Source organism: Pleurodeles waltl, chromosome 12, assembly GCF_031143425.1.
Source record: "Pleurodeles waltl isolate 20211129_DDA chromosome 12, aPleWal1.hap1.20221129, whole genome shotgun sequence".
NCBI lineage: Eukaryota > Metazoa > Chordata > Amphibia > Caudata > Salamandridae > Pleurodeles > Pleurodeles waltl.
The window spans coordinates 669,390,861-669,409,447 of NC_090451.1; the positions used below are offsets into that span (position 1 = coordinate 669,390,861).

The 18,587-nt window shown below is 47.5% G+C and overlaps 1 protein-coding gene across 1 annotated transcript in view; it reads left to right on the plus strand.

Annotated features, from left to right (window-relative positions):
* Positions 1–18,587, plus strand: part of GOLPH3L (golgi phosphoprotein 3 like) — a 154,406-nt gene that overhangs the window by 54,879 nt on the left and 80,940 nt on the right. Inside the window, exon 3 of the mRNA XM_069218540.1 lies at positions 437–568. Coding sequence (XP_069074641.1) covers positions 437–568 — 132 coding nt within the window. The remainder of the gene's footprint in view (positions 1–436; positions 569–18,587) is intronic.

Consider the following 18,587-nt stretch of genomic DNA (forward strand, 5'->3'; position numbering starts at 1 on the left):
TACTCTAGTACCCCTGATTGTGTGCTGGGAGTGAAGTGGGCAGCTGTGCCCACAACCGCCGTGCATTGAACGATAGGTTGCTGCTCACCTGTATGTCTGGGCGAGGCCGCATCCGGCTGTTTTCTTGATATTGCGGAATGTGGCCGTGGACCAGTCCACCCCCTTTGCCCGTCTTTTTGTCTTCTCATCTATTAAGGACAAAAAAGTAAACTGGCCACTTTCAGATGTTGAAACTCAACTACATAAAGGAGAAGCAGGGTAAATACCTAAAGAGGATGTGTTAAAATTTACATAGACCTAGACCAGCCTTCATATACCTCATTTGACAGTGGTTTCAGTGGTTCGTTGTCTCGGTGTGGCTGCATTTCTCGTACCTCTGGAGTAAGGTTTGCCATATTTGCTGATTTCATTCTGATTTTTTTCGTGTCGCTTTTAGGGCTATACTTCTTTCTGGAATGACTGCATCTCCTCTGGGCTGCGTGGAGGCATCCTCATCGAGCTGGCGATGCGGGGGCGAGTGCAGCTGGAACCTGCCACCCTGAGGAAGAAGCGGTTACTGGACAGAAAGGTACAAATCTGTAAATATGTGCACAGTGGGGCCAAGTGGCAGTGATCCCAACAGAACAAAACTCAGACACACCGTGCCAGAGGCTGCCCTCTGAATTTCCTGGTCATCGGTAGCCTTTCCAAGCCCCACTGGCTTCCCCTTCCCAATACTTTCCACATCCGGCCCTCACTTAAGTTCTAACTTTCACATGCTCTGTGTGGCTGTGAACAGCTATCGAGCCCTCTGAATAGACACAACCTCATTTGAACCCCTCTGGTATCTATAGAATGCTACAAGAAGTATGCGGCACAGAAAGATGAAAATATGTGGCATGGTTCACTAACATAAGAGACAGAAATGGCACATTATGTCGCATAAGGTGCGGCTTATTATGTCAAACTATTTCGGTAGTTGCCATTTTAACAGACACACAGTAGGCATCTGTTTACCTCATTATCACTGTTTAACACTTGAATACTGAACTGTTTACAGATGCTTGCCTGTTTAGAAACACATATCGTCTTGTGAGCTGATTCTGCACTCTGTAGTTACTGTATTTGTTCCACTGTAATCCCCACATTCATAGAACTTGTTTTGTAATTTTTAAAGATCCACCTTGTGGTTGGCCTTATGGGGTGGAAGGACGTTTTAGATTACACTTAGGTAATGGTATCTTGCATTGCTCAGGTAGCTGCCAGCGGAAGAGTGGACCTATAGGGTAAACAAGGGCGAGCTTTCTGTTTCTCCAAATGTTCCCATTCTGATTCTGGCCAGAAGTTTTTGAACCAGGATCAGACCTTTATGAGGACCTGGAACTCACATCTAATCCTTTAACTGCCATAAGAGTGTTTGTTATCTACCGAGTTTGTTGTGGGCCATGGATAGTTGGAGCAAGATAATGACGACTGGTTCATCTCAGCCACAGCTTCTAGGATGGCTTTCCTCGTCCTTCTGGGCAGACCTAACTCTGATGCAAAAACGTATGGTTTTATGCATAATTTAGAAAATGTTTATTTTAACATATGATTTTGTTTGAGCTTAGCAGGTTGAAGAGATAATGATAATTGGCCAGGTTGTTGGGGTGTCAGCCGTGCGCTGTTTTTAATGCTTACAGTGTCTGACCTGGTTCCCTGTGCTGTTTGTCTATCCATGCCAGGGATATCAGACAAGCCCCCAAAGTACCATGCCATAGTTATCAGTCCTGTATCGTGTCAGGGATATCAGACGTGCTATATCTCAAGGGTATTGGACCTGCTCCTTGCACCTCATGCCCATCACACATTCTCCTTGTACTGCGTTGTAGGCCTCAGATGCCCCCATGTTACCTCTAGATGTCAGACTTGCTCCCTGGACCATGTCATAGAGTTGGCAATGCTCTATATAAATCTCATGAGTGTCAGATATGCTCTGTCTGCTCGGCCATAGTTCTCAGCCCTGATCCTGTATTGTGCCATTGGAACCGGACCTTCTTTTGGTTTCTATCATGGGTATAGGATTTATTACCTGCATGGCGTTGTGGGTATTTACTATGCCCCTCTATAGTGCCAGTGGCATAGGATTTGCTCCCTGTATGATGGTATGACACCTGCTCCTTATATGGAGTCCTGACTCTCTGATCTGCTCCCTCTTCCGTGGGGGTGTCAGACTCATGCTGTGTTGGTGACATTAGACCAGCTCTCTGTACAATAATGTGTGTTTTGGGCCCCGTCCTTGTGCCCAGGAGTTCTGTGCAGTAGGTATCATGTCTGCTCTTTTTACCAAGTAATGTGAATAAAACCGTCTCTCTGTATTTTGCTAAGGCTCTGTGACCATGTGAAAGGCATCGTATCCCCTCTCTGTACCATTTCACATGTATGAGGCTTGCTGTCTCTACTATGCCTCTGGGTATCGGCCAGGCCAGAGTAGCATGCTGTGGTTGTAATGTCAGCTCTCTCTGCCGTAAGACCTGTTCTGTGACCGGTGTATGAGATGGGCACAGAGTAGCATGTCACGGGCGCCTGACCTGTACTATGTGAGACGTATCAGGCTGGCTGCCAGTATCGTGTTATGGTTCTCTGATCTGTTCTTTGTGCATTTCACGGGTGGAAAGCGTGCTGTCTGTAATCTTGTGACTATAAGGCCGTATCTCTGTGCTGTGATCTCTATATCGAGCCTTCTCTTTGACTATTTCTAGGTCCGACAGGTGAAGGTAGGGCCTCTTTTCTTTTTGCCCTATCTGTGTCTGGGCCCTGTCCAGAGCAGAGATTGCAGGAGAAGTCTGCTCTCCTCACTACGTTCCTGCACTTGGCCTCCATGTGCTGGGGTGATGAGCTCTGCTAGAAACCTGCTCCTTCCTGGCACATTATAACCAATAAAGGCTTTGTTTCTAAAAATTTGAATAGTTTGTGCTCGACCCCGACAGTAATACTGTGTTATAAATACTGTGCTCTGTGTGTAAAGTGATCAGTACAGTGTTGCACTAGAGGCTGTGTTTGTGCCTCCAGTTACTGTGTTTGGACCAGATTGTTTTTTCTCCACGGCACGCCTGTGCCCCCATGCCCCCTTCAAAGCCCTCCCGTGCAGTGCAGCTCTTTCTACCACGAGGGCACTAGCTGGACACTATAATCACCACACAACGAACCAGGCTGGCGCGTCCGCACCTAGGCAGACGTTTGCTGTTCAAGTTGGATTTTCCTGGTTGCCTCACCCGAACTTGAGGGTGTAGGAACTAGACACAAAAGAAATGCTTATCCCCTTGCGAGAGAAACCAGTCTTCTACAATGCTGAAAATCCAGTTCAGCAGAAGAGAAGTGGCGAGAAACGCCCAGCCATTAAAACGCTAGAAGGTTACCTGTGTAGAGGCAGAAACAGCAGTGCGTAACAAAGGCGTTCTGCTATCCAGGTTAACCATTTGCAACCTGCAGTACCAAGAGGCCTTCGAATTCCATAGGTATTAATCAAAGGAAATACTTAAACCAAGGGATAGTCCATCCCAGACTCCTGCTACCCTGTCCAGAGGCCTGCATTGATGACCCACACGGCCAGGACCTCACCACCCGTAGCATGACTCTAGGCTGACTGATACCAGAAGAGCAGGGCAGGTGCATGACCGCTTCAGTGAGGCCTAAAAGTCCACTGCCATACTACGCGCTAGTGTGGCGGGCGAGGCAATGTTCAGAGTAGGCTTGATACCCATGGCCCAACACAAGAAGCAGGTCCGTTACCCGTGACCTGGTACAAGAAGCAGGTCCAGTACGTACCCATGATACTGTACCAGGACCAGCTCAGTTATACAAGAATAATAGTATGTTACCCATGTAACATTACAAGGAACAGAATCGTTACCGATGACCTTATACTAGGTCCATTACTCCAGTAACATAACTGAAATAGATCCACTACCTGGACACAGTGTAAGAAGTGGCTTGTCACAGTACAAGGAGCAGATCAGTTACCCATGACCAGGTACAGCAATAGGTAGATTTATTACTCGTGTACCTTTACAAGGAGCAGATGTTAGCCATGTCATGGTAAAAGGAGTAGGCCAGTTATCCATGACCCGGTGTAAGAACCATGTCAATTACCCATGAGCTCATATAAAGAATGGGTCAATTTCTCAGATCTGTACAAGAAACGAGTCCATTAACCATGTTGCAGCACAAGGAGCAGGTGAGTTATCTGTGACCTAGTACAAGAGGCAGGTCCAGTATCCATGACTAGGAGCACGCCCTCTACCCATAACATAGTAATAAGAGCAAATCTGTTACCTATGACAGTAGAGTGAGCAGGTCCACTACCTACCAAGTGGTATAACAAGAAGGACACAGTTGATGGAGCAGATGTAATACTTGTGACATGGCACAGTGGTACTGTTACCAATCAAATGTTACGAGGGGAGTTGTGTGATACCAACACAACACAGTACAAGAATGAGGCCTTATGTCCAGAACACTGTACAGGGAACTTGTTCGATATCCATGACCAGGTATATAAAACAAGTTCAATGCTTACGCACGTTAAACATAACAGGTCTGATATTCAGAAACAGTCATGAGATCAACCTTATACTCTCCAGTGTAAGAGTGAGCAGGTTGAATATATATAATCACTAAAGGTGTGGGGTAGTAGGGAACCGAAAGTAAGACTGGGTCAGTCTTAAATCGGTGTTGGTTAGGTGGCTTTGGATCCTAACGCGGGGGAATCATTGTTGTAGAATATCCAGACAGGGGGGGGTGCTGTGTAGTCCCACAGGGGAAGGGGGAGTCTCCCTTACGGACTAGGTGGTCTCACACACATAATAGTGTCATGCTTCATCATATGACCACCTAGCCCCACCCAAGCAAGATGATACTGCTTGGGCGGACTCAACCTCTTGGTTAAAAGAACCGGAGGGAGTACTGAAATTAAACTTACTGGATAGTTACTTAGATCCAGCTGAGGTGAGTAATAAAATTACCAAGCATGTCACTGATAGTTGCTGCTAGTTTTAATATAGGTGCATGCTGGTAAGACTAAAAGCAAGGGGAAAAGGCTCGTTGGAGAGTAATGTCTCCTGGAGTCTAAAATAAAAAATGGATGACCAACATGTTTCTGCCCTCACTAGGTGCTGGTAGGTCAGGGGCATTCGTCAGGGTCGGAGCACACGCAATAAGTGGGGTGCTCAAAGTGGATAATGAATGGCCTACCTGAACGGGTAGTTCACGGTGGGGTAGGTCAAGGGGTAGGGGGCGATTTGCCTCTGGTCTGGCTAATGCCGGGGAGGGGTGTTCCCTTTTAGTCACACTCACTCCAAAGGGAATACCATGGGGGGTACCTACATGCCGGAGCCAGGCCGCTCTGGTTAAATACCCATAATACAGTTCAGAAAGAGATCTGATATTTGTAACCCAGTCCAAGAAGCAAGTCGCATCACCACAACACAGTATAGGTAAGCAGTATATACCCAGACATAGTAAAGGGAGAAGGTTTAATGCCTACAGCAACAATTCTGAGCAGATATGATGGCCACAAATAAAGGGACAGGCCTTAAACTTATAAAACTGTGGAGAGCACTGGCCCTTTATCACCGACCCTGTACAGCGGGCAGGTTGAATAACCACAAACATTAGAAGAGCTGGTTTGGCACACCAAACGCAGTACGAGGAACAGCTGCTGTATCTAGAAGCTGTATAGGAAGCAGATTGGTTGACCAAAATACTCTACTGGAAACATGTTCAGTACATGCAGAAAGTACACAAAGCTCTTGGAATATCAACTGCACTGTTCTCTGAATGATCTGACAGCTGTTTCAAAGCACAGGAAATGGGTACACTACCCATCAGAGTCAGGGAGCACGTCTGATACCCACACCACAGTGCAGGGAACATGTCAAGAATCCACAACACAGTTTAGCGAGCAGGTCTTATACCCACATACAACACGGGGAGCAGTCCAATATCCACATCACAGTACAGGGTGCAGGTCTGGTAACCATAACAAGCTACTGGGGCCAGGTTGAATACCCATGATGTAGTACGGGCAGCATGTTTTATCCCTTTGAGGTACAAAGAACATGTTTAATACTAACGGCACAGTGCAATAAGCACATCCCCTACTTGCAATCTAGTACAAAATACTGGTCCAGTACCAGTGACACAATGGATGGAGCAAGCATGATACCTGGTAAGCGGTACAAGATGCAGAACATGGAGCAAGTCTTTTAAACATGCGGTGGAGGTCTGATATCTTTGAAGTACAGCATTAGGTGCAATGCCAATGAGGAACGAGGAGCGTGTGCAATAGCAGTAAGGTACTGGGCTTAAGTTGGGTCTCAGATACTACTCGGGCACTGGTTAGATGATGATGAGATACAGGAGGAGTACTGACAAAAACCTGATCCAGTTAAGAAGCAGGGAAAAGTGCAACACACTAAAAGGAGTTCAGCAATACACATGTTACATATAGCATATTTCATATCCATGACGCAGTACTGGTGACCTCTCTGGGTACCCAACGCATCATACAGGTCTGACACCAATGAGGTACAGGGACGGGTAGTCTGCAGGCATAGTGAAGTGACAGGTCTGAAATGCACAGTGGCAAACCACAGGGAGCAGTTCTTAAATGCTTGGCTCAATGATGAACTGACTTGTCCAGTAGGCCTTACTGGTATGGCATCTGCCCTCTGTAACTCACTGGTATTTTACTACTTCCTGTCACCTCATAGGTATTGCAAATGCTCACTACACAATACTGTTATAAGATAAGCACCTGCTTTAGTATATCACCTGCTCCATTTGGTGACATAGCTATCACACATTCTTCTTGTTCTGGTAACTGAGCATCTTTCTGCCTCTTCCATGAAAAGTAAAACAGACCTACTCCTTGAACCGTGCAATGGAGGTCAGATTTGCATATCTCTGTATCGAGCACCGGGCATAAGACCTTCTCCCCTGTACTGTTCCATTAGTAACAATCCTGTTTTCCGAGTCAAGACATGGTTGCCAGATCACCTTTATGTACTACTCCCTGTATCATTGACTTCACCGCTCTGATGTGTCATGCATGCCAAACCTCTTTCCTGAATGGTGTCCTAGCAATTAGAGCTGCCCCATATACAGTATTGCGAGTAGTAGATCTGCTACTGAACCACTTATGTCCCACAAACCCATCTTGTGTTTAATCTGGATCAGCAGAACCTCCTCGTTTAAGCACTGTTGTGTCTGCTGGTGTATAGAAAAACGGATTTCTCTAACCTGGCTGGAAAACGGTAAGTGGTGTCTTGCTAATCATTCGATGCAAATTCATTATTCATGGCAAATTGATTTTTTTTCCCCTTTTTTTGCATTGTTTGGGACAGGTTCCTCTCCCAAGGAGCAGGGCACTTTTTGTGCTAGTTCCTGAACAGGGTAAATATAATTGTCCAGTACAGAGGGTAAAGGCCTCCATTATTGTGTGAATCCCACTTGGTTGGAGGTGGGGTGTTGGTGTGACTGGCACTTGCCATTGTGGTATAAAGTAGTGCACTGCTATCATACCAGATCATTGGGGTGGGGCGTGGTCATACGGTTGCACAATCAGTGCCCTAGAGAGAGGGCATACAAGATCAGATACCGACTTGAGATAGTGGGGGTTGATTATTTATTGTTAATGTAGCACAAGTCTGCCACAGGAGTAACCGAGTGCTGTGTTTTCACCAGTGGAGTCTGGCACAGTAATCAGGTTGGTGACATCGCTAGAAAGAGATTAGTTTCCTGTAACTCAATTTCTCCAGTGTTGCTATCTTCCATAGACTCACAAGCTTGAATCAATCTCTGTTGTGATGCTGGACGTTCCTGGTAACTTTAAACAGTGGTAAAGTGTTAAAATGTCAAAATGCCTAACAATCATGTTTGTTTGAATGACATGGATATGCTACTAAACAATCAAAACATCAACCAGTGAAGTGTCAGTGCTCATCTCTGTACTCTACATAGAGACCACCATAGCTCAGATTTCATAGACACAAGTGAGAAGGGTAGGCACAATAGGTACACTTCTGACCTGGGAAGAAGAAGGATTGCAAGTCAATCTAAGAAAGATACCAACACTGGAGAATTGGAGTGCCCGGTAACAAACTTATTTCCGTAGATTCACATACCTAAATCCAAATAGCAAACAATACATCAAATGCGAATTAAGTAGACGGCAGGCTCACTTTTATTGAAACAGGATGCTTAGGACTTCTTGACCCACTCTTGCATTGGGTGCCGCATTTATGTCCAGGCAGTAGTGCTTAGTGAAGGTATCCCTGCTTTTCCACTTAGCTGCATGGCAAATATCCGGAAGTGGTACTGTTGCATAGATAATAGTTATAGTTGCCGGTATTCTCCTGGAATGTGCCCTCACTCTGCCTGGAACTGGGTACTTTGCTTTACTGTGACACACATTAAAATAGGCTGAAAGCCATTGGGCAAATTCTGATGGATGCTTCTAACTGCTGATGCCACATCTTGTAAATATTTCTGAGGTGTAAAAAGGGATCTGGAAACTTTAAAGCCTCATGCATGCCGGGAAGCACTGTCTTGCGGCGCCTTGCCATTGTTGTTCCAGTCCAGAAATGACTAGCAGAGCCTCATATAAGCACCACCCATTCCAGCTGATGCCAATTCCTTTCTTTCTACGCCTTCAGAAATGGATATAGTGCAACTCATTGGTCTTTTCAAGGCCATTTTGGAAAATTTTACCAGTTTGCAAGAGAAAATGTCACCTCGAAAAACAACTGGGATCAAGCCATGTAGGGACTGTCGCATACAAATGTCTGCGACAGAAAAGGACTGTCACAAAGTATGTCTATGGTGCCTGGAGTGGAAGCATGGTTCTATGGCCTGTGACAACTGCACCCAGAAGAAGCTGAAGGCCATACAGACCACCAGTTGAAGCTGTATGTCGCCACGCATCAGAAGACTTCAGGCCATGACTGGTTGAAGCTGAAAAAATTGTCAATTTCCTGTGACCAATAATTTATTTTTCGACATCTTCAGATGAGTCCAAGAAAAAGGACTAGCAAAACAGGGTAGCCTCTCTGGTCCACAGCCACCCTTCAGTAGACTGGATCCATTAATTCCTTCAAGGGTGGCAGGCCATCACTTAAGACATGTGGGTCTTCCAAACTGTACGTCAGGACTGTGCCCTCATATTTCTTCCATCACTTTCCACCACAAGAGGGCAGGTGACGAAGGACCACCTGTTGTCTTGCATCTGGAAGTGTATGCAGTTTTGGGCAAATGGGCCATAGAAATAGTTCTGGCATCAGAAGAAGGAACTTTGTGTTACTCTTGCTACGTCCTGGTACTGGAGAAGGACGAAGGTCTTGGTCCTATTTTGAACCTCCATCCTCTCAATGCCTTCCTATGGAAGGACAAATTCAATATGCTCTTACTAGTCCAGGTCCTCTCTGGCCTAGACCCTGGATACTGGATGGTGGTGCTAGACCATATCATCGTCTTGTATGTTCATGGTTGCTACATGCGGTTCACTCTTGGCCAGGAGCATTTTCAGTTCACGGTGCTACCTTTCAACCTCGTTAATGACCCCAAAATGTTGCCAAAAATGATGGTGATGATTGCAGCATTCCTTCTGAAGTTGTGGGTGGCAGTCTTCCCCTACTGCAACAACTGGCTGTTCTTGGCAGGCTCAACCCAGGCAATTGTCAGCCACCTCCAGAGGACTGCAAACCTCTGCATAGCATCAGAGTTCACTACCAATTTGCCAAACTCACACCGGACTCTGAAATGCTCCCTTTCATCTGAGCCATTCTGGATATGTTGCAGGTTTGTACCTTTCCTCTGGATTGGATAGTCAATGACATTCTGCTATGAGCCCAAGGTTTCAGTCGCTGTCCTGCGGCTCCGTGCTGACGACTCTGAGACTGCTGGAATTTTTGACCTTCCTCATCTTGCTGGTGAAACATGGTGGTATATGCTGGCTTTACTGTGTAGCCAGAAGTCCCTATGGGAACAGAATTGTTGGCAGTCTTATCAGATTGTTAACCGATTTTTGGGGAAGACTGCAAAAAATCTTCTGTGGCTGTTGGGTCTCGATTGGGACTGTGGCAGACCCCTCTTCTTAACCCATGGAGACTTGACAGTGGTCACAGATGCATCGCTTCTGGGTTGGGGGGAGACCATCAGAGAAAGGTTGAGGTCAGAGGTCTCCAGCGGAAACTCGACTCCACATCAATTCGAGGGTTATTTGCGTGGCATTGGAAGCCTTCCTGCCCAACAACAGGGAAAGGCTGATACATGTGCTCATGGACAACAACTACCACCACTGTGTGGTACTGCAATAAGCAGGACTGGGTGGAGGGTCTTGGATCCAGTCCTGTGCCAGGAAGTACTACGCCTCTAGAAGTGTCTTGAATGCTAGGGAGTTTCCTTAGTGGTGGACCACCTGGCAAGATCTCTAAACATTAGTGTGAACAACTCAGCTGGTGAAGCTTAGCAGAGCATGAATGGCAGTTAAACCTGCAGTTTGAGCAGGGCATCTTCCATGTATGGGGAGAACCCAGGCTCGATCTTTGCCACTGTCTAGAACACACACTGCCAGCACTTCTGCTCATTTAAGTTCCCAATAAGGCTCTTGCTTGGAGATTATTCAGTCTAGAGTGGAGCACTAGACTCTGGTACGTCTTCCACGGTTTCCACTCCTGCCCAGACTTCTGAAGAAGATCAGGAACGGCCAGAGCAAAGTCACCCTAGAGGCACCAGATTGGACCAGGAGAGTGTTACCCAGAAGGAGCACCTGTCCTCAGAAGAGACCCGAGCTTTCTTTCTGCTAAAACTGGCCACTCCATTTAATGTTGGACAGGCTATTATCCTTCTGGCATTGTATTGCGCCATCTCATCCCTCCAATAAGGAAGAGATGCTCCATCGTTTGTGAGGGCCTAGATTAGGATTGGAATCTTAGTTGGTCTTGTCTATATAGAACCTGATTTATCTGCACACATTCAGTGAATGCAAGGATCTTTCTGCTCAAGTATATAGGTTTGGAAAAAAGGAGAGAAGAATGTCATGTTTGTTTAGGCAAAACAGTTGCCCTTAGGCATGAACCTAGGGTCCTGCTGAGGAGAGAGCTAGCAGTAATAGTTTTCCCTGGGAGGGACTTGAGATCTCCCATGATTTCAGGTCGAGGGGAAGCATCATCATCATACTGTATTCAACCCCCATGGTACTGGATGGTGTCTAACTGGTGAAAAAGCCAGAAAAATGTGCTTAATTAATTATTTAAGAATCCTCTGGGAGAATAATGACTTCATCTTTTGTCCTAGATAGTCATATTGCGGCCATGTGAACTCTGATCGAGGAGTGTTTGAGACCTTCTAGGGCTGGTTGTAAAAACTAGGATAGTATTTGATGGAGCTGCACCAAGTTGGACTTAATCCCTCTATCCATAACCTAGGCGCTTCCACTTAGTATTGTAGTTTGGTCTTGTAGAAGGTGTCTGTGCTTGTGCCAGTATTTCATGGCAGTCTGAAGGATTGTCGACTTGGGCGAGTTGAAAGTGGTCTGTGACCAAGCTGTCAGGTTTAGTGACTTCCAGTCATGGTGCAGTACTTTTCCGTTATGGCTGGAGAAGAGTGTGGAATGGTCTCAGTAGAAACAGTGACACTTAAAAAAAGGTTGCTATATCAAAACAGGTGCAACCATGCTGATGCAATCCATACTAGTGAGCAGTGATTCACTTAGACCTTTTGGCAATATCCTTGGAATGTGGGGAAACAGAAAATACATTTAAGTGAAAATGGCGCCATTGAATAGGCATTTCTATTGGAAGCTGGTTTCCTGCGCCTACTGCGGAAGTACAGCAGTGCTTAATTTGAGCCAGTGGTTTCCGGTGCCGGACACCAGCACTTATTTTCCTGCCTCAAGCATTTACTGCAAGGAAAAGACACGTGGGAAAGGAGGAGGAAGAGAAAAGCCGAAAAGCATCACAAAGGGAGAAAGCTGCAAGAGTGAGCGACAGGGAATAGCTGTAAAAGGATTAAAGAGGCCCGAAATGGCTTCTGTATTATGCTGACTCAGTATTCCGTGCTCGCACGTTTAATTGCAGCAGTCGTGTGTTTCAGAGGAGAGCTTTTGTAGGAAAGTCACTTTTTGCCATGGTTACTCCCACTTTTTGCCTGATTATCAGTGTTCTTAGGCTGTTTTCACTGAAATCCTGCTAACTAGGACCCCAGCAATTATGTTCTCTCCTCTAAATTTAGTCACTTTTGGTACCCTTTACACCCCACAATTGGCATATTGGTGTAACCCTATAATTCCCTAGTATATGGTACTTAGGGACCCAGCACATTGGTACACCAGGGGTTTTCCATGGGCTGCAGCATGTATTATTCCACCCATGGGAGCCCATGCAAACTCTGTCTGCAGGCCTGCCATTGCAGCCGGCGTGAAAAGGTGCATGCACTCTTTCACTTCTGGTCACTACACCAGGTCACTAAGTCACCCCTATGGTTGGCCCTTTCAGTCCAAAGGGTAGGGTGCAGGTTCCTGTGTGTGAGGGCACCACTGCATGAGCAGAGGTGCCCCTATGAACTCAAGTTTCAATGCACTGGACTTAGTAAGTAAGGGCTATTTAGGGACTCCCTTGCTGGTGGGTCCCCAGATTCGGCGTGCAAGACTCTACCAGGACTCCTCTGCATCAGCCTCTTCTGCTCCTGGCCATTGGGACCGCTGCTGGACGTCATAGGAACCAAACTGCTACTGCTTGAACAGCCAGGTCTTGAGAAGTCTCCTGAAGGTAAGGAGGTCCTTGGTCTGACACAGGTGGGTGGGAAGAGTGTTCCAGATCTTGGCGGCGAGGTGCGAGAATAATCTGCCACCGGTTGTAGGTCTGCGAATGCGTGGGACGGTTGCAAGGTTGGCAGAGTGGAGCTGTTGGGTCGGGGTGTAGAAGGAGAGCCGTCTGTTGAGGTATTCTGGTCCGGTGTTGTGCAGTGCTTTGTGAGTGTGGGTGAGGAGTTTGAAGGTGATTCTCTTGTTGACGGGGAGCCAGTGTTTGGTTCCACTGGACTGGTCCTGTTCTTACATAGTTACTTTTCCAAGTCCCCTTGTTAGTCTTTGGGAAGATCAGGTAACTTACCTCTGCTCTCCTGGTCACTGGGGGTCATCTGGGTACTCACCCCCCGGGGTCCCGAGTTCTCCCAGCTCCATTCTAACTATTCCACTTTCTTCGGTGGTGAACCTAACTTCGCATTCCACTATTTTAGTATATGGTTTGCTCCCCACCCCCAAATAGGGCCCTACCTGTTTTCTGCTATTTCTTGCCAAAGCTTGTTGTTTTTCTATGCTAATTCCTAATACTTATCGTGTATATATGGTGTGTACTTGCCTCCAGTTGGGGGACTGCCTATAAGTAATCTAGTTCAGTGTACCAATATAAAGAACCTTTATTTTTGCCAAACTGTGTGGTTCCTTTCATGTGAGGTAAGTTACTGTGGTACTGCAACCGCTTTACACTCCTACTAGATAAATCTTGGCTGCTCATCACAACTACCGCTAGAGAGCCCTGGCTTCCAAGACACTGCCTCACTAACTAATAGGGGTTGTCTGGACCTGGTATAAGGTGCAAACACCATAGGTGTTCAACACACACCAGGCCAACTTCCTACATTGGTGTTGCAGCGGAGGGCTAAGACACATGCAATTGCCTTGCCACTGTCACTGGTAACCTCCCCACAGGAAAGTCCACCACTAGTCTATAGGGCACACTACACTTGGTAATTAGGATCACTAGGCTTCTTGTTTAGGTAAGTTGGGGGTCTGGCATAGCCCTTTCTCTAAACTCTCAAGAAAGTCTAGTTACTTAGAGTAGGTAGGTGCACTCACACTACTCTAGGGAAATGTCTTCAGTAGAAAACACAACTCAGGCCCCAGACTGTCTGTCAGTATGAGAGCCTTACTTTTCAAGAATTGAGGGAGATGTGTGCTTCTAGGAAGCTGAAGATAGGGAGAAATTCCAACAAATCTCTCCTTCTAGGATAGGACCGCTCCTCCAGGCTGATAGCCAGAGCACTGCAAGCCAGGAAGAGCAGGAGAGAGAGACTGACCCTCCAGTCCTACATAGTAGACTTAGATTTCACTGGAGAGGGTCAAGAAGAAACTGGGGAACACACTAGTCCTGCAGGAAGCACTCATGGCAGTGAAAAGGGGAGACACACCACTAGTCCTGCTTTTTCGCCCAGGGAGTTAGTGCGAAGGGTATCCATGAGGAGGGGTAGGTCCCCCTCATCTCCTCATACTCATATCTCAGCAGTATCTGATGATACTAACCACTCTAGCTCAGAAAGGGAGTCCCTAGATGGGGAATTTAGCAAACAGAGGCTAGAGGAGTCCAAACTGAGGCTGCAACAGCAACAGTTAGGTCTAGATAAGGAGGCTTTGGCAGGGGAAAGGCAGGATTTGAGGCTAACACCCCATGGTGGCAGCAACAACTTTAGGGACACCAGTGTCAAAGTCTCCTATGACTCCAGGAACCTAAGTAAAATTGTCCCATCTTCAAGGTTGGGGGGTAACATTCACAAGTGGTTCAAAGCCTTGGAGAGGGCCTGTAAAGTACAGAGGGTCCCTCAGAGACAGTGGGCAGTCATCTTGTGGCTTTCCTTTTATGACGAAGGCAGGGACAAACTCCTCATTGTCAGGAAGGAAGATGCAGATAACTATCAAGAACTTAAAATTCACTCCTTGATGGATTTGACTTAACCACAGAGGAATGTAGAATCAAATTCATGTAGACTAGGAACAAGTCTTACCAGGATTGGGTAGATTTTGTGGACAGCCCTGTCGAGTACCGTAAGTACCTGGAAGGCTGGTTATATGGCAGCAATGTGCATGGTTTCAGGGCTTGTACAATCTTCTGTTTTGTGAGAGAGTACGTTCTTAATAATTGTACATCTGATAGACTGCATCAGTTCCTGCTGGAATCCGATCTGAGCACTCCCCAAGAATTGGGTAGGATGGAAGACAAACTTCCACATGGGGGTGACCACAAGACAAAGGATTCTTCCAAGAATTGGGACAAAGGTGAAGACAAACAAAGTCCTCATCAGGCCCTCAAAACTCTTCTGGGGTGGGTCAAAGTCCTCTTCCCTTTCCCACAAGAAACCTTGGTGGTACATCTGTAGGCAAAAAGGACACAGGGCAGGTGACAGCCTGTACCATTGTTCCACACCCCTGGCACACAGCTGGCAATGCAGCTTGTGTGGGTTGGTGTGGAGACAGAGGTAAAGTTGACATGGCATCCTCCTTAGGGTGCCATGGCCTCCAACCACTGCCTGTGGCATAGGTAAGTCACCCCTCTAGCAGGCCTTACAGCTCTAAGGCACGGTGCACTACACTACACTACTGGTGCGGGCATAGCTGCATAAGCAATATGCCCCTACAGTGTCTAAGTCCATTCTTAGACATTGTAAATGCTGTGTGGCCATATTAAGTACATGGGCTGGGGGTTTGTCATCAGAAACTCCACAGCTCCATGATGGCTACCCTAAAGTCTGGGAAGTTTGGTATCAAACTTCTCAACACATAAACCCACACGGATGCCAGTGTTGGATTTATTGAAAAATGCACACAGAGGGCTTCTTAGAGATGTATTTTACCCAATCCTTTAGTGCAGGCCTGACCAGTCTGTGCTTGTCTGCCACTATGAGACAAGGTTCTGCCACCATGGGGCGAGAGCCTTTGTTCTCTCTGATGCCAGAAACAAAGCCTGCCACTGGATGGAGGTACTTCTCCCCCCCACCCCCTCCCCCACCCAATCCACACACCCCTCTGCAAGAACTGTAACAGTTGGCAGTGAGCTGTTACGGTGCCCCAGGGCACTCCAGCTAGTGTAGATGCCTGCCCACCAGACAAAGCCTGACTTTTGGCCGCAAGCTCAGCGGGAAACTAGGAAAATCAAGGAGGGGTGACCACTTCAGTTAGGACCAATCCTACGGTGTCCAAGCTGAAATGACCCCCTCCCTGCAGAATCCTCCATCTTGGTTTGGAGGATAGGGACCAATAGAGTTAGGTCTGTGTCCCCCTCCCCAAAGGGAGTGGACACCAGAAGGTTTTAGTCACCCTTATGGACAGTAGCCATTGGCTACTGCCCTCTGACCCCTGTAATGCCTCCTAAATTCAGGATTTAAGGGCCTCCCTGAAACAAGCTCACCAGATTCCTGGCGACCTCAAGGAGAAAGAAAGACTGCTAAGCTGCCCTCAGCAGAGAAGACTGAAGATACCAACTGAAGTGGCCTCAGCCTTACAGGCCTGCCTCCAGCTTGTGAAGCCCTGCTACAAGCAGGCGACGCATCCTGCAGGACCAGAGACTTCTTAAAAGCCTGAAGAGGACTGCCTGCACCCCAGAAGACCAAGATCTCCAGTGGACAGCGGCCAGTCCAAAAAGTAACTCTAACAAAGGTCTTCAGAACCACCCCGGATCCATGAGTCTTGCACCCCCTGCACCTGACGCTTACGGCCAGCGTCCAGGTGGCCCAACAGACTAGAGCAGGTCCCCAGGTGATTCTGACCTAGTATCCACCCTGGGTTGGCCCCTCCTGTCCAACATAACGACGCCTGCAGCCTAAATCCGAAGGACCCCCCCTGACTGTGAGAGAACCAGATGAAGATCCCTGACGCCAAAAGGTACCCCTGCACCTGCAGTCTGCTGGCCTTGGGAAATCTAACCACCGATCCAGCAAAGTCCAGCAGGCGGCCCTCCTCCTTGTCCAGACTGTGGTCTTCCAGAACCAACCCCTAGACTTAGCCTACAGCAGCTTTGTGACCCCTGGGGTCCCCCTGTTGAAAAGCATTGGGAGCCCCTGCGCTGCTATGGGTGTGTGTTTTGTACCAAAGAAAGTTGTGGTTTCCACTGCCCTACCTGTAGAGTGCCTGATAGGTAATGATTTCGAAACTTGAGCTTGGGCTGAAGTGGAGTTGGATGCCCATGCAGCAATGCTGGGTATCCCTGGGTTCATCTTTGCCTTAACCAGAGCACAGGCCAAAAAGCAGGGAGAACAAAGAGCACTGGAGCCTGGAAAAATGGTCCTGGAAGCTCTAAAAAAAAAAAAAAAGAGATGCAGGTAGGGTAAGAAGTTACCCCCTGTTCAGACGTCAAAGAGGACCTCACTCTTGAGGTAGAGGAACCTGCCCATTGCGTGGAACCTGTACCAGAGGAGCTGAAAGCTGATACAGCTGAGCTCTTAGCTGCAGGATGGCCCACAAGGGAAGAACTTAGTCTAGAGCAGAAGTCCTGCCCTACTCTAGAAAATCTGAGGCTGCAAGCTGCAGCTTGGGAATTCTGAGGAAAGGGACCTCAAACCTGGTGCCACCAGGAGGTGGGTCATTCCTCAAAAGTTTAGGGAGTTTTTGTTGACCCTAGCACATGACATCCCCCTTGCAAGCAATTTGGGGCATAGCAAGACTTGGGACAGATTTTTCCCTCACTTTCACTGGCCCCACACGTCTGAGGATACAGAGGAGTTTTGTTGCTCCTGTGTAACCCGTCAAGCCAGTGGCAAGACAGGTGGCACTCCAGAGGCCCACTAATTACACTACCAGTGGCTGGGGTACTCTTTGAGAGGGTAAGGGTGGATCTTGTTGGCTCCCTAGATCCTCCAGCTGCCTCTGGGAAAAGGTTTATACTGGTGGTGGTGGACCTTGCCACCAGTTACCTAAAAGCAATTCCCCTTTAGACCACTGCAGCTCCTGCAGTGGCCAAGGTCCTCCTGAGAATCTTTTCCAGAGTGTGGTTTCCTAAGGATGTGGTGTCAGACAGAGGTGCCAACTTAATGTCTGCATACCTTCAAGCCATGTGGAAGGAGTGTGGTGTAACATAAAAAATCTGATAGAGACTTCTAGTTGCAGATTCCTTACCTTAGATTTTCCCAGAGGCGTCAGACTGGATCTGGAATTTTTCTTCGAGGAGGTGTCAGTCGACTCCACGGACGTCATTGGTGTTGTGGTCACCGTGATGACTTCACAATCGTATAGAGGCGCCATCCCAGCATGCTAACATCAGCTCTTTTCTTTCCACGCCAACCTACGTGCAGATCGGAAAGAAGAGCTACCCCTAGTCTTATGTTGAATACTTTTTGAGTTTTGGATGCGTCAAGAGATGTCCCAGAAGACCAGTTTTAAACCTTGCGAATCGTGTCACCGAAAGATGTTGGTGATGGAACTGCATCTCGTTTGCCTTTGGTGTCTGGATCCAGACCATGACCTGAAGTCGTGCTCAGAGTGTCTTGCCATGAACCCGAAATGCTTTGAGGGAGTGGTCCCTGAAGCTCATGGCAGCCCGGCATTCGAGTCCGTGTCTCTGCTGGTCTTGTTCGGGAGGAAGGTCATGATACTGCTTGCAGAGTCATCACCATTCCTCCTCGTCCCATTCCAATTCCTTGGGACGATCAGGTCACAAGAAGAGTAAGTCGAAGAAAGCCAAACGTTTTTCAACTTCACTCTGTCGCTCGGATGACGTGACGTGGAAAGAGCTTCAACGCTCTGGGCCTCCGCCTTTGGAGCCTGCGTTTGGGTCTGCTCCGCGCCTCCCCGACTTTCCTGGAGC